Source organism: Sinocyclocheilus grahami, unplaced genomic scaffold, assembly GCF_001515645.1.
Source record: "Sinocyclocheilus grahami isolate Dianchi unplaced genomic scaffold, SAMN03320097.WGS_v1.1 scaffold226.1, whole genome shotgun sequence".
In the NCBI taxonomy this organism is placed as follows: domain Eukaryota; kingdom Metazoa; phylum Chordata; class Actinopteri; order Cypriniformes; family Cyprinidae; genus Sinocyclocheilus; species Sinocyclocheilus grahami.
In genome coordinates this window covers 194,391-208,756 of record NW_015505405.1, presented here as the reverse complement: position 1 = coordinate 208,756, position 14,366 = coordinate 194,391, and the positions used below count along the sequence as shown (strand labels likewise).

Here is a 14,366-nt window from a genome sequence, read left to right as displayed (position 1 = left end):
TATTACTTAACTACATGTACTTTCTATATGGTTAGGGTTAGGATTAGGGTTTGTCTTAGGGTTACTTGCATGTAATTATGCATACTTTAGTGTTATTATAATAATAAGTACATGTAATGTGTAACAAGAACACCTTAAAATAAAGTGTTACCAGATTTGAATACATTCCACACAATAAATGCTAAATGTTTATCGTTCGTTATGAATTTTCATCTTTTAAGATCTGATGATCAGATGTTTAGCTTTTGAGTTGAAATATTTTATTAGCTCACTAAAAGCAAAGCTTCCGTGTAAAAAACAGTTGATATCGAGTGGCTTTAACCCAAGACAAATAAACAAGTTTAAATTAGGCAAACATTTAAGGGATAAGGCACAGTCATACCCCTTTTTTTTCACTGCTTTTCACCACATAAATAATTATAGGGACAAGAGATATTGACTGTTTTAAAATCTTACCTGTTTATTACCTTATAATCCATTGCAGTGTAGAAAACAATCATCCTGCATATCAAAAAAAAAGATGAAAAAAGCATATTTTAATAAATCTGAAATATTATTAATACTGAAGTCAATTGATAACTTTTACAGAGACACACGATAGTAGGCAGTAGTTGAGTTTGCATGAAACAAAAGAGAGTGAGTCTGTGATACCCAGATGAGCGGAATATTATGCAGCATTTATTAATCCAATTAGCAGCATTTGTATAATAGTTTTCTGCTAGAATTGCAACCATTTTCAAAAAAACAAAAAAACAGGTGCACATTAGAGATGTTTTATGGCCATTTAACTTGTTTAAGAACGAGCCCATCGTTACACTGTTTTCCCATCACGATAAATAGACCAAATAAAAACAGCACAACCTATTCAGAACCACATATCACACTATTGCATATAATTTCAATTCCTTTAAAATAAAACATAGTGACAGGCCTTTTATTGTAACTGACAAACAGACTGTTCATAAACTACATTATGTTCCCCTCAGTAAAGCTAGACAGTATCGGCAGGGGTTGTACATTTATTATGAGGAGTAAATCATTGCAATGAATAGGGAAGATAGAGTGAAATAGGGAGATTGTAGAATGTAGTCAGGCAAACCAGAAATGCACGGTTCTCTCAGCATGTGGATGAATGAAAGTTTAGTGGACCCTCTATAAATCCATGTACTTTTTTCTCCCAGGGCAAAGACTTAGCGATGAGAATGCTGACTGAAGGAATAAAGCAACTCTATAAAGTACAGCCGAGAAGCTTCTTTCTGTCCCCCATTGTCACTTTTATTGTCTGAAGGCAGGAAAGCGTTGACATTCTGGTTATTGATAAGCCACTGCATAGAAAAATTTTGGTTATTAATACCCACTTGGCTTCTGTGGAATGAGAATATGTCTTTTTTCAAGTGTCATGTATATATTTTACATCTTTATATCCAATAATAACAACAAAACATTTTAAAAAATGTAAAGAAAAAAATTTTTTTTTTCCTTTGGAACACATAATTTTTTGAAAATAATATTTATGTTGTAAAATAAGTATTGGACCTGTCAAGCTCCTAAATGACAATAAACACCATAGAGGATGATATACTTATAACTAATGCACTATTTTGCCCATCTTGTGAAGTCATACAATAGATTTGTGCAGTGACTAGACCAATCCGCTCATCTTTCTCTTTTAGATCAAATTGTGGTGTCTTTGACATAAAAAATGCAATTTTGACTAGTGAATTTGAATAGTCAATTTTGTCTAAAATTAATTTGAGTAGTGGCTCATTTTTTTTTAACTTTGCCACCAAACAGAATAGCAGATTTTTTTTTACTTTTTCTGGTACAATCCAATGCAATTACAATACAAATCCTGTTGTACTATTATAATATCAATATTGTTAGTTAATGCCTATCCAATACTGTATGTACTTGGGTTAAAGTTTTAACAGTGCTCTTGACAGTTTTTCTCTCTCTGTTTTATCTCTTTCTCTGTGCATCAAACAGAAATCCAGACAAAGGCCTCCAGTTTCTCATCTCTCGTGGGTTCATTCCGGATACGCCTATAGGTGTGGCACATTTCCTGCTCCAGAGGAAGGGGCTAAGCCGACAGATGATCGGCGAGTTTCTTGGCAACAGCAAGAAGCCGTTTAACAGAGATGTGTTAGAGTGAGTATATGAAAATGCCTCTTAGTATCCACAGCTTAAATAAGAGCAATGAGAATCTGTAACTCTGTGCGAAAAAGAGAACAATATCATAAAAGAGAGAATATTTACACTTTTAAATGGAAGCATTTTTGTATTTTTTTGTCAGTGGATTTGGAGAGTCATGGCATCTTTTAATGAGATCTCCCTTGGCTGCTGAGCTCTGCAGAGCTTTGCACTTGGAAATGATACACTCTTGAGACCTCTTAGCAGAGTCAGTGTGTGTGTGTGTGTGTGTGTGTATACAGTGCAGTACATATGAGGTTTTTGAAGTGATGCATCTTCTAGATTTAAAGAGACAGTTCACCTAAAAATTTAAATTCTGTAATGTTTTACTCACCAACATCTATCCACATTCTTCAAGATATTTTCCTTTATGTTCAACAGAAGAAATAAACTCATACAGGTTTGGAACAGCTTCAGGCTGAGTAAATTATGATAGAATTTTCATTTTAGGGTAAACTATACCTTTAAATGTGTAAATGCATCCACACTTATATTAGGCCCTATGTGTACTTTAAGGTATCTTCAGAGACAAAATAATGAATGAATGAATGAACGAATAAATGAATGAATGAATGAAAGCACATAACAAAATGACTAAAACTAAAATTAAAAGTATAAACAATAAAAGCTTATTCAAATTTGTATGTTTATTTTTAATAAGTACTATTTATATATAAATAATACTAAAATAATATTGGCCATTATATGATTATTATATTATTCTTTGGAATGGCACAATAAAGCGAAGTTCACTTGCAGAACGCAAGCTTCTAGAGGGCACATAAGTCTGAAGTAATGAATTTAGGTAAAGGGGTGCAGAGCAAGTGGTGGTTTTGTAGGCAAACATCAATGCTTTGAATTTTATGCGAGCAGCTATTGGTAGCCAGTGCAAATTGATAAACAGGGCTGTGATGTGCATTCTTTTTGGCTCATTAAACATTAATCTTGCTGCCACGTTCTGCATTAATTGTAAAGGTTTGATAGAACTGGCTGAAAAGACCTGCCAAGAGAGCATTGCAATAGTACAGCCTGGACAGAACAAGAGCTTGAACAAGGAGTTGTGAAGCATGTTCCGAAAGAAAGGGCCTTATCTTCTTGATGTTGAATAAAGCAAATCTGCAGGACCAGACAGTTTTAGCAATGTGGTCTGAGAAAGTAAGCTGATCATCAATCATAATTCCAAGGTTTCTGGCTGTTTTTGAAGGAGTTATTGTTGATGTCCCTAACTGGATGGTGAAATTGTGATGAAACGATGGGTTTGATGGAATCACAAGCAGTTCTGTCTTGGCAAGGTTGAGCTGAAGGTGATGGTCCTTCATTCAGCAAGAAATGTCTTGTTAGACAAGCTGAGATGCGAGCAGCTATCGTCAGATCATCAGGATGGAATGAGAGGTAGAGTTGAGTGTCATCAGCATAGCAGTGGAATGAAAAGCCATGTTTCTGAATGACAGAACCTAATGATGCCATGTAGATAGAGAAGAGAAGTGGTCCAATAACTGAGCCCTGAGGCACAGCAGTAGTTAGATGTTGCGACTTGGACACCTCACCTCTCCAAGATACTTTGAAGGACCTATCTGATAGGTAAGACTCAAACCACTGGAGTACGGTTGCTGAGATGCCCTGTGCCAATAGGGTTGACAGGAGGATCTGGTGGTTAACTGTGTCAAAAGCAGCAGACAGATCCAGCAAGATAAGTATTGAAGATTTGGAAGCCGCTCTTGCCAGTCTTAGGGCTTCAACAACTGAGAGCAAGGCAGTCTCGGTTGAATGTCCACTTCTGAAACCAGACTGGTAGCTGTCAAGGAGGTTGTTCTGTGTGAGAAAGGCAGAGACGTGGTTGAACACAGCTTGTTCAAGTGTTTTTGCAATGAAAGGAAGAAGGGAAACCGGTCTGTAGTTCTCTAAAAGAGATGGGTTAAGGGTGGGTTTCTTAAGTAGTGGGGTTATACGAGCCTGTCTAAATGTTGAGGGAAAAACACCAGTGTGAAGGTATGTATGAATGTGAATATGAATGTTACATTTGTGGATGCACCAAAAGTATGCAAAGGTCTTCAATCTTTAAAAGTAAAGAAATAACTCCTCCCTGACATATTTTGGAGCATGTGGGAGCTTTATTATTTTCCTGTAGAACCCTGGAAAGGTCTTTCAAATACTCCCCAGAAAGCTTTATAATGCTGTGGTAATCCATCAATCCCTAGTGCTTGTAATTTTTTTTCTGTTCTGCCCAACATCTCCACAAAAGCTTGCTTTTTTTTCTTTTCTTTTTTTGCAAAGGTCAAGGTGTGTGTAGGCTTAGTATTAAAATATCAGTAGAAGAAAATAGTTTTAAAGTTATATGTGCCATGATACAGTAATGATCATAGCGAGAGAGATAGATAGAGAGAGAGAGAGAGAGAGTGTGAGAGAGAGAGAAGACATACTCATATATATGAGTATTACCACACATGCATTTGATATAACTCCCTAATTCCCCAAAAGTTTTTCTCTTTGTTTCATCTGACAATGCATTTATCAGCTCCAGGAAGCCGCAATAGGCAACATTTGACTAGGTTCAGGCTAATTATAACTTCAAATCATTATTCTCCAGTTTTTCACTTTCATTCACAACAAACACTTTTCTGGAGTTAATAAAGTATAAAATCAACGTATGCTGCTTTACTAACTAACATTGGCGTAAAACAAAAGAAAGTATGTGGTATTACCTAATTTTATTCACCTTTAGCTTTACATTTAGTTTAAAAATTGGTGATTTGGGAATATTAACAACAGTACTACCAAGAAAACTAATAAAACACATTGCCCTTGGCTGGCAAACATTAGTATCATTAATAAGCAATTTTAAACCAAACATTTAGGCATAAAAATAAACTGTTCAGCTCATTTTAGGTAAAGACTTCACTTCTACTGCTTTAAGACGTGAGTTATAACATGCAACACAACAAATTAAAGACTCTCTGCTGTAGCCAAAAACAGAATATTATGAATATTTCATGCCGATATGATAAATGGACACTAATATTTTTATTTCCCTCAAGTCAAGTCAAGCCTCTGCATATTAAAACAAATGCCATTGCTATTAAATTTGCTTTGGTACACACATAAAGGGGAAGGAGAAAAAAAATACCATGTTTTAAAAAAAACACTAAATAAACCATCAATATAGATTCCTTCTTTGGATCTCCTGACTCAGAAGGCAACCTGTCTATCAGTTTCTACTGTTTTCCAGAAGACAAGCTTTGTTCTTCAGTGGCTTGTTTCTTATTTGGACAAGCAGAGCATTTATTCCCAGTATCCCCAAATTATAACAGAGCAAACACTCCAAGCTTGCATGCACCTCTCTCTAGAGCGAGATAGGCAATATTGCCCAAGCAATGTTAGATGCCGTAGCTCCTTGACAAAGTCATGCAAAGCAAGGCATGGAAACCCATTCTATTACTAGAGTAAAGCTCAAAGTATAAATTGTTTTTATGCATAAACGAAGGTCCACATACACCAAATTAGTACATGCGTATTGTACACGCACTGCTCGATTTTTGTAATCGCTGGTACTTTGTATGCCCAGGTAGCTCATGCACATTGAATTTGTTTTGCACTAATCTGTTGTTCCACAAGGTGGCAGCAACAAAAACAGACACCCACATTGACAAGCACTTGTGTAAGTGGGTTATTAGATAACCACAACGACATTTTTATCAGTCATAACTTCTTGAGAAAAATAGTGCAGACACTGGACAAAAATTAAACTTGTTAAAGCACGTGTCGACCACTTGTGTTCATGCATGCTATCAAATGGAGTATATTTCGAAAGGCAAGGGATTTGACTGTATATTTTGAGCTTTAATCAATCATGTGAGTGCCCAGATTAAATAACAGGAGAGTTTTACACAAAAGAGTTAAAAATAAAAGTAAAAATAAATATTACACCTTATATTATATAGTACATTATTGTGTAAAGTACACTGTAATTGCACATAAAATATGGTAACACTTTATTTTAAGGTAACCTTGTTACACGTTACATGTACTTACTATTCTAATAACAATAAATTATGCATAATTACATGTAAGTAACCCTAAACCAAACCCTAACCCTACAGTAAGTATATGTAGTTAATTAATATTACTCAGTACTTAAATGTATTATTACACTGTGACAAGGACACCTTAAAATATAGTGTCATCTAAAATATTGTTCAACTATGAAAGTGAATGGTGATCAGGGGCTGTCAAGCTCAAGAAATAAATAATCGTGCATACTTTCTAAAAGGTTAGTTTAATATAGTTCATATAACATGTCCAAAAAGAAGCACTAGCAGGAGCAGAAAGAAAATGTATTACTGTTTCTTGTCAGATTATACAAAATTACCCCCGTGAGATCTTGGTTAGAAACCACTGCAGACTGCGCAACATCAACAGTCTTTTGTCAAAGATGTCAACATGTCAAACGGTTTGATAAACATCTAAAATTTTTGTAACGATTGAGGGTGTTGACTAGGTGATCAATCGTATCGCATTCTGACATCCTTATTGACACTCAAAACTGAAATTATACACACCTAAAGTCAAAGTCTTGTCTTGTAGCAGTCAAAAATTAAGATTTGCAAAGTTAATTAATTGCACATTAGTGCAGCTTGCGAGAAAAAAAAACTGTACCAGCCATATGGTCATGATGCATACAGTAAAAAACTTTAGCAGCATTCTACCATGCACAAATCTCCTCACATGCTAAATGCCAAAAAGTGACTGAATATGTGGAACGAATGGATTTTCTGTAAATTGCTGCAAACATTGAAGGTCATTTGATCAAGGCAGTGAAATTACAAAATAAAATATTCCCTCACTATCAAAGACCAGACTACTGATCAGCTGGAGGCCCCTGGCATTCAGAAGCTCTTCAGGAACGGATCCCATTAGCCCAGACCGTAATGCATCCTTAGGAACAAGCTGTGATGTACAGTAATCTTCAGCAGAACACACAGGAGGTAATGTGCTACTGGGAAACCTGAATAGGTCTACTGTGGGAAAACATTCCCCTATCACCTTAAGGTTTAATGTGCTGGAAGGGAATGTTTCTTGCTGTTCAGTTTACATTAGTTGGTGTGGCACAGTGACTAAAGCTCAGGATTGAGCTCATAAGGACCTGGCCATGATCTAAAGGTGCATCTCAATAAATTAGAATGTCGTGGAAAAGTTCATTTATTTCAGTAATTCAACTCAAATTGTGAAACTCGTGTATTAAATAAATTCAATGCACACAGACTGAAGTAGTTTAAGTCTTTGGTTATTTTAATTGTGATGATTTTGGCTCACATTTAACAAAAACCCACCAATTCACTATCTCAACAAATTAGAATACTTCATAAGACCAATAAAAAAACATTTTTAGCGAATTGTTGGCCTTCTGGAAAGTATGTTCATTTACTCTACATGTACTCAATACTTGGTAGGGGCTCCTTTTGCTTTAATTACTGCCTCAATTCGACGTGGCATGGAGGTGATCAGTTTGTGGCACTGCTGAGGTGGTACGGAAGCCCAGGTTTCTTTGACAGTGGCCTTCAGCTCATCTGCATTTTTGGTCTCTTGTTTTTTCATTTTCCTCTTGACAATACCCCATAGATTCTCTATGGGGTTCAGGTCTGGTGAGTTTGCTGGCCAGTCAAGCACACCAACACCATGGTCATTTAACCAACTTTTGGTGCTTTTGGCAGTGTGGGCAGGTGCCAAATCCTGCTGGAAAATGAAATCAGCATCTTCAAAAAGCTGGTCAGCAGAAGGAAGCATGAAGTGCTGCAAAATTTCTTGGTAAACGGTGCAGTTTTTTTTTCAAAAAACACAAGGGACCAACACCAGCAGATGACATTGCACCCAAATCATCACAGACTGTGGAAACTTAACACTGGACTTCAAGCAACTTGGGCTATGAGCTTCTCCACCCTTCCTCCAGACTCTAGGACCTTGGTTTCCAAATGAAATACAAAACTTGCTCTCATCTGAAAAGAGGACTTTGGACAACTTGGTCCAGTTCTTCTTCTCCTTAGCCCAGGAAAGACGCCTCTGACGTTGTCTGTGGTTCAGGAGTGGCTTAACAATAGGAATACGACAACTGTAGCCAAATTTCTTGACACGTCTGTGTGTGGTGGCTCTTGATGCCTTGACCCCAGCCTCAGTCCATTCCTTGTGAAGTTCACTCAAATTCTTGAATCGATTTTGCTTGACAATCCTCATAAGGCTGCGGTTCTCTCGGTTGGTTGTTCATCTTTTTCTTCCACACTTTTTCTTTCCACTCGACTTTATGTTAACATGCTTGGATACAGCTTTTTCGATCATACGAAGGCAAATTCATAGATACTAAACAAGGTAAGATTACATATAGTGAAAAGGTGGTTTATCGTAAGCATGAATAAAAATAGTCTATGATACAACAGATTAAATACAACACAGCAATAATATACACACTGGCCTGAAGAAAATGGGTGTTCATTCAAAGAAGGTTTTCCTATGAATTAATTAGTAGAACAGTCCATTTCTCCTGTGCATTTTTACCCCTTGTTTCTGGAGAAAGCAGAATGAGAGCTGGCTCGCATTCCACAAGGTTGTAAATGTATCGGGTTACCATGAAACCAGGGTCTTGTTCGGCGTCCTGGGGTGTTACAAAGTATTTGTGAAATCTAGCTAACAAAATATATATTGTGTGTTGGAGTGGTCCAGACGCTACAAAATAAACTTTTCCACAACATTCTAATTTATTGAGATGAACCTGTATAGTATTCTCTCAGTACCCTTGAGCAAGACATTTAACCCAAGGTTGCTCCAATTGCATTGTCTCCATAATAGGTGTATGCTACAGGCATGGCTCCAGAGTCTTTTGTATTGGGCCACAGGGAGCTCAAAAAATGTGCTAACCAGATTCCCCACTTCTTTCCTCTTTCCTCAAGCCTGAGGATCCATAAACTCTGCACGACTTTGCAGTTGTTGTACCAAAGAAAATGCAGCATTGCACCTTAAAGACCGTAAATCAGTTTCTCATTTGATGAAAATGTTTGAGAGGTTGTTCCTGATCTATTAGACCAATGTTCCCAACCTTGATCTTGGAGTACCCCTAATAGTACACATTTTGAATGTATCCCTTAAATCAGAGACATCCATTTCAGGTATTGAAGGACATGCAGGATAGGTGAAGTGGAGATATAAAAAATTGCTTAGAGGTTTGAATGAATTTGTTTGTTAGCCCTGAAATTGACTTTTTTCTGCTTTTTTTGGCCTGAGATGCTGATATAGCCTCCAGGACCCTACATAGGGCATCAGTTTGGAAAATGGATGATTTTTTGTACAATATGTCTGTGCACACTCTACATTAATTTGTCTGCAGTGTGGTATCTGAGCACATTTTGACTGTTCTGAAGCTTCTTGCTGAGAAAAAAGAAAAGAAAAGAAAAAAAGAGAACATTGGCAAAAATGCACTATATTTTTCTTTTTGTCCTGAAAGCAAGAATCTGTATGCTTGTCTTTTTGAAAATTAGCTTATTAATGAGGTTGCTGCAGAAACACTAGATTCCTCTCTCAATTTCTGTTGATAATGTAACCAGTTTGACAGATGAGCACACAGTGCTTCCAGACACACGGAGAGAGCTCAAATTAGAGTTAAAGTTTAGTGCAGTCCTTACTATACAAAGCGTGTCCATTATTGCGAGCAGGCTTTTAGAAAAGATCTTCCAGTGTTTTTCTGGCTAGTCATTTTTTATGATTTTTCTAAACTCTTGGGTCTGCTAAAGCAACAACACCAGCTCAAGTGAGACCTGAACACTTTATTTACTTTTATTTAGCAACAACACATTTAATTGATCAAATGATTGTAAAATGAAGCATTCTAACAAAAAGAAGAAACCAATAAGCAAGCAAGCATTATATGCATTTTATGCTTTTATAGTGACTACTAAGTGACTTTCTCTACATGTGCATGCTATAATCATGTTCCCATTTGTATGAAAGATATACTTGAAATTATGGACTGTAGTAGAAATACATGTATATTTCAAGGCACATAATGGCGTGTGCATTTATCCTTGTATGTTTTTATGTTATCTGTGTGTGTTAATGTTCATTCAGTTATTCAGCTTTGAACAGTCTGTTTTTCATACTGAAAGGATATTCTTCAGCAACTTTACCAAAAGGGAGAGAGGAACAGATTGGCTCACTGTTCTTGGATATTTATTTCCCTGCATAGATGTCTTACTCTCTCTACACCTGCTCTATGTACAAATCGACAGCCGTTTCTCTTTCTGAAATCTCCAGCTGGCAGCTTAGCACAATAAACACGCAAACATTGGTGGAAGAAAAAATTATTATCAATTAGTTATCGCCTCCATACAGACCACATATATTTTATCGAATAAACATTTCCGTGGTTCTGAATTTGTCTATGTGGAGTGAAGCTTCAGTTGGACTTCTTGGGCTGTGAACTTTGTTTGACATTAAAGGAATAGTTTCATCCCCCAAAAAAAGAAAATTCTGCCATTTATGTCATTTCAAACCTGCATGATAAAGAAATCACCAATATCCAAAGAGCACTGCAAAAATTAGTCCATACTAACTCATGTGCTAAATTACCAGCTATTTTTGTGAAAGTGATTTTGTAAAAGTTAATATGCTATGTAAAAATCTACACTACCGTTCAAATGTTTGAGGTCATGAAGATATTAAAAATATTAGCATATATTACCAATATTACCAAATCAGCATATTAGAATGATTTCTGAAGGATCATGTGACACTGAAGACTGAAACAATGGCACGGAAATAAATTGCACAATTTTTGTATGAATTATCCCTTATAAAGGCTGTTTGGTGCATTCATTTGAAATAAACCTTAAAGTTGTTCATGTAAGTGGGAGTTCGTTGCTTTTGTTAGCTGAGATGCGATTACTCTGGGCCTGGTTGTGGGTTGAAATCATCTGTGAGTGATGTCTCCTGAAGTCTATTGACATCCCATCACTCTATCTGTACAGTATTTGTGTTAATGTTAAGGTACACTTCACAAAGGTCTTGGGCACTACGAGTGGATTTTGATTTCATGTGTCATTATTATCATTAATAAAAGCCACATTTGTGACTATTTGACATTAAATCACATGCATATTGTAATTTATTCTGCTGCAAAAGTGAATGCAAACATAACATTTAATTAATGCAGAGCCTTCCGTCCTAATGACAACCCCCTAGGGATTTGAAGAAGCTATTTGCAGACAAATTTGATTCATATAGATATTATAATTATTAGATATTTTAAGTATTGGATAGTTGTACTTTTAAAGAAAGAATTTGCATTTAAAGAATTTAGTGCACAGCATAAATGAGTACACCCCCTCTGAAATGTAAAAAATTCAGCGATTACTCTTTGCTTAATAGACATGTTATGGTTTTTTAGAGATATAATATTCCGGCAAGTCTGCTTAATCAATTACCAAAGAAGAATGTTAAAATTATTCAAGAAAATACAATTTTCTTATCAAAGTGATAAAATGTTTTGTTGCAAAAATGAGTACACCCTCCTGAAAGTTACTAAATAAAACGAAAAATCTGGTGTAAGGTTAAGGCAAGTATTGATCAACATGCAAGTATGTTGAACCAAAACTGTTAAAGGTAAGTAATTTTTTTGATAATTAAGTGTTATATGGCCCACTGAATCATACTCAGACTTAATGCTGACAACCATGAAACCACTTGAGAGAGAACTGTCAGGAGATTTACTTATTAGCATAAAAGAGGACAATGGTACAAGAGCAATACCAAATTATTGTTTTAAGTGTGAAAATATAGCCAAAGTAACACAGAAATTCAAAAACAATGGACTTGTGAAAAGGCCTCTGAAATAATCAGGTCTTCACTTTAAGTTTTCATTTAGTGATGAGTGAGTTTTTGCTAGAAAAAGAGCAGGAGAAACACTGTGAAAGTATCTCAGAGCCGGCAAAAGCTGTGAAAAGAGTGACACTTTATCTCACAGAGTAAGATGCAGCATGTAGAAGTGACATGCATGGTTGTTTATCCACACCAGAACTACCGACTGTAGCCAAAGCACAATAAACTCATTTAGCTTTTTCCAAGGCCCATATTTGCAAAAAAGAGACTTCTGGGAATCCATACTCTGGTCTCATGAGACCAATTCAATCATTTCGGATCTATCAGCATCCTAAATGTTCTGGTGTTGCTAGAGGAGGAGTACAGTGAGAAGCGCTTGGTACCCACAGTGACGTTCAGTGGTAGTAAAGCTTTTATATAGGGATGCATGAGTGCTGAAGGTGTGAGGGAGTTGCACTTTATCAACGCTGTCATGAATTCACACACTACTGTGTGATGTAATACAAAAACCTGAAACTGAAGATGCTACCCTCTTCTCATTCCCTGCATTTTTGGGCATTTCTTTTAATATGACAATGAAGATATTCATTCTCCCGAGTTGAAAATCCTTTAGTGGATATGTATTTCATTCAATCTTAACAATCTTGAGCTGCTGTGAGAGATTCTGTAGAGACGAGCTGAGCAACACTCCCCATTAAAGACCAGAGCATTTAAGGAGGTCGTCCTCCAGGAGTTAAACAGCACAGATGTGAAAATTTGTCATGAACTTGTACACTCAGTGCCAAGAAGGGTCAGAGCAGTGTACTTGGAGTTATGGAGGACATATTAAGTTCTAGAATATTACACCTGGTTGAATTAAATCTAGGTTGTTCTCAATTCTGCAATCCTTCATTTAAACAAAAATTGGCTAAGTTTCGTATTTTACAGATATTAATGGTGTTACAGAACTGACGAGACGTGAGACGTGCGGATCCATCTGCAAGGCTTTATTGTGGAGAAGACAGAGACGTGGTCATGAAGCAGGCAGGGTTAAACAGGCAGACAGGTATATGGTGGGCAAGACACAAGAACAGTCCTAGGTATATATATATATATATATATATATATATATATATATATATATATATATTTTTTTTTTTTTATGTTTTTGTAAGAAGTCTCCCCAAACTGCATTTAAAAAAAATTCTGAATTTTTGGAAGCCATTACTCCTATTACTCCTATTAGTTCTCAATTATGAATAATGGTTCTTATCATTATCTATGTTGAAAACAGTTGTGCTGCTCAGTATTTTTATGCATTTTTTTTTCAGAAGTCTAAGCATAAAGGTCAAATACAGCATTTATTTGACAGTAATCTTTTGTAATGTTATAAATGTCATCACTGTCATATTTGATCATTTTTTAATCAATGTTATCCATCAAGCATGCATCAATTTAATGAATGCTTGATGGATAAAAGTATTAATTTACTTAGCCCAAATTGAAATTGGTATTATAGTAGTAATACAGCAGTAAAAAAAGAAAAATCATCAAAGGATGTCCCCAAACAGTTCCACAAAGGTCTGGGCTAAACCTCAAATATCCACTGACCGTAGAGCCGGGCCATGTGAGCTTTCATCTTATGTGTCTGCTTAATACCTTGTTTTTCTTACACACTCTCTCTCCCTCTCTCATTTTCTGTCTGTTCCTTCTTTTTGATAGCTGTGTGGTGGATGAGATGGATTTCTCGGGGATGGAGTTGGATGAGGCTCTGAGGAAGTTTCAGGCTCATATCCGTGTGCAAGGCGAAGCGCAGAAAGTGGAGAGACTGATAGAGGCATTCAGGTGAGACTCCAGACACTGTCACACACACACATCAATGCTCCAGCCACCTTCATATGTGAGGGGAAGATAAGAGCTGGGGTTGATGGGATACCTGTGCTTATGAACTTTTTCATCCCTGCACTGAAGGATAAAAATGCACGCTGAATGCTCTCCATAAATCGCATTCTCAAGGAATACAGCGCTGTATTACATTGACGTAAAGGATTAGTTTAAAAAGCAGTTGGGTAGTTGACATTGAAACATTTTTGGAAATGTATGTGCAGAGTAACATAAACTTTAAATATGTTTTTGCATGTGACTTTAATTAGCTCATATACATTGAACAACTGTATTTGTAGATTTATTGTCTGTCACACTGCAGGAACATTTTAAATTAACTAGTGAAAGCAAAAAATAATAAAAAATAAAATAAAAAATAAAAATTATATATATATATATATATATATATATATATATATATATATATATATATATATATATATATATATATATATATA

The 14,366-nt window shown here is 36.0% G+C and overlaps 1 protein-coding gene across 3 annotated transcripts in view; it reads left to right on the top strand.

Moving 5' to 3' along the window:
- iqsec3a (IQ motif and Sec7 domain ArfGEF 3a) overlaps nt 1-14,366 on the top strand; it is a 146,983-nt gene that overhangs the window by 97,033 nt on the left and 35,584 nt on the right. For all 3 annotated transcript variants that reach the window (XM_016287898.1, XM_016287900.1, XM_016287899.1), the window contains 2 exons: nt 1,987-2,148; nt 13,747-13,869. In XM_016287898.1, coding sequence (XP_016143384.1) covers nt 1,987-2,148; nt 13,747-13,869 — 285 coding nt within the window. The remainder of the gene's footprint in view (nt 1-1,986; nt 2,149-13,746; nt 13,870-14,366) is intronic.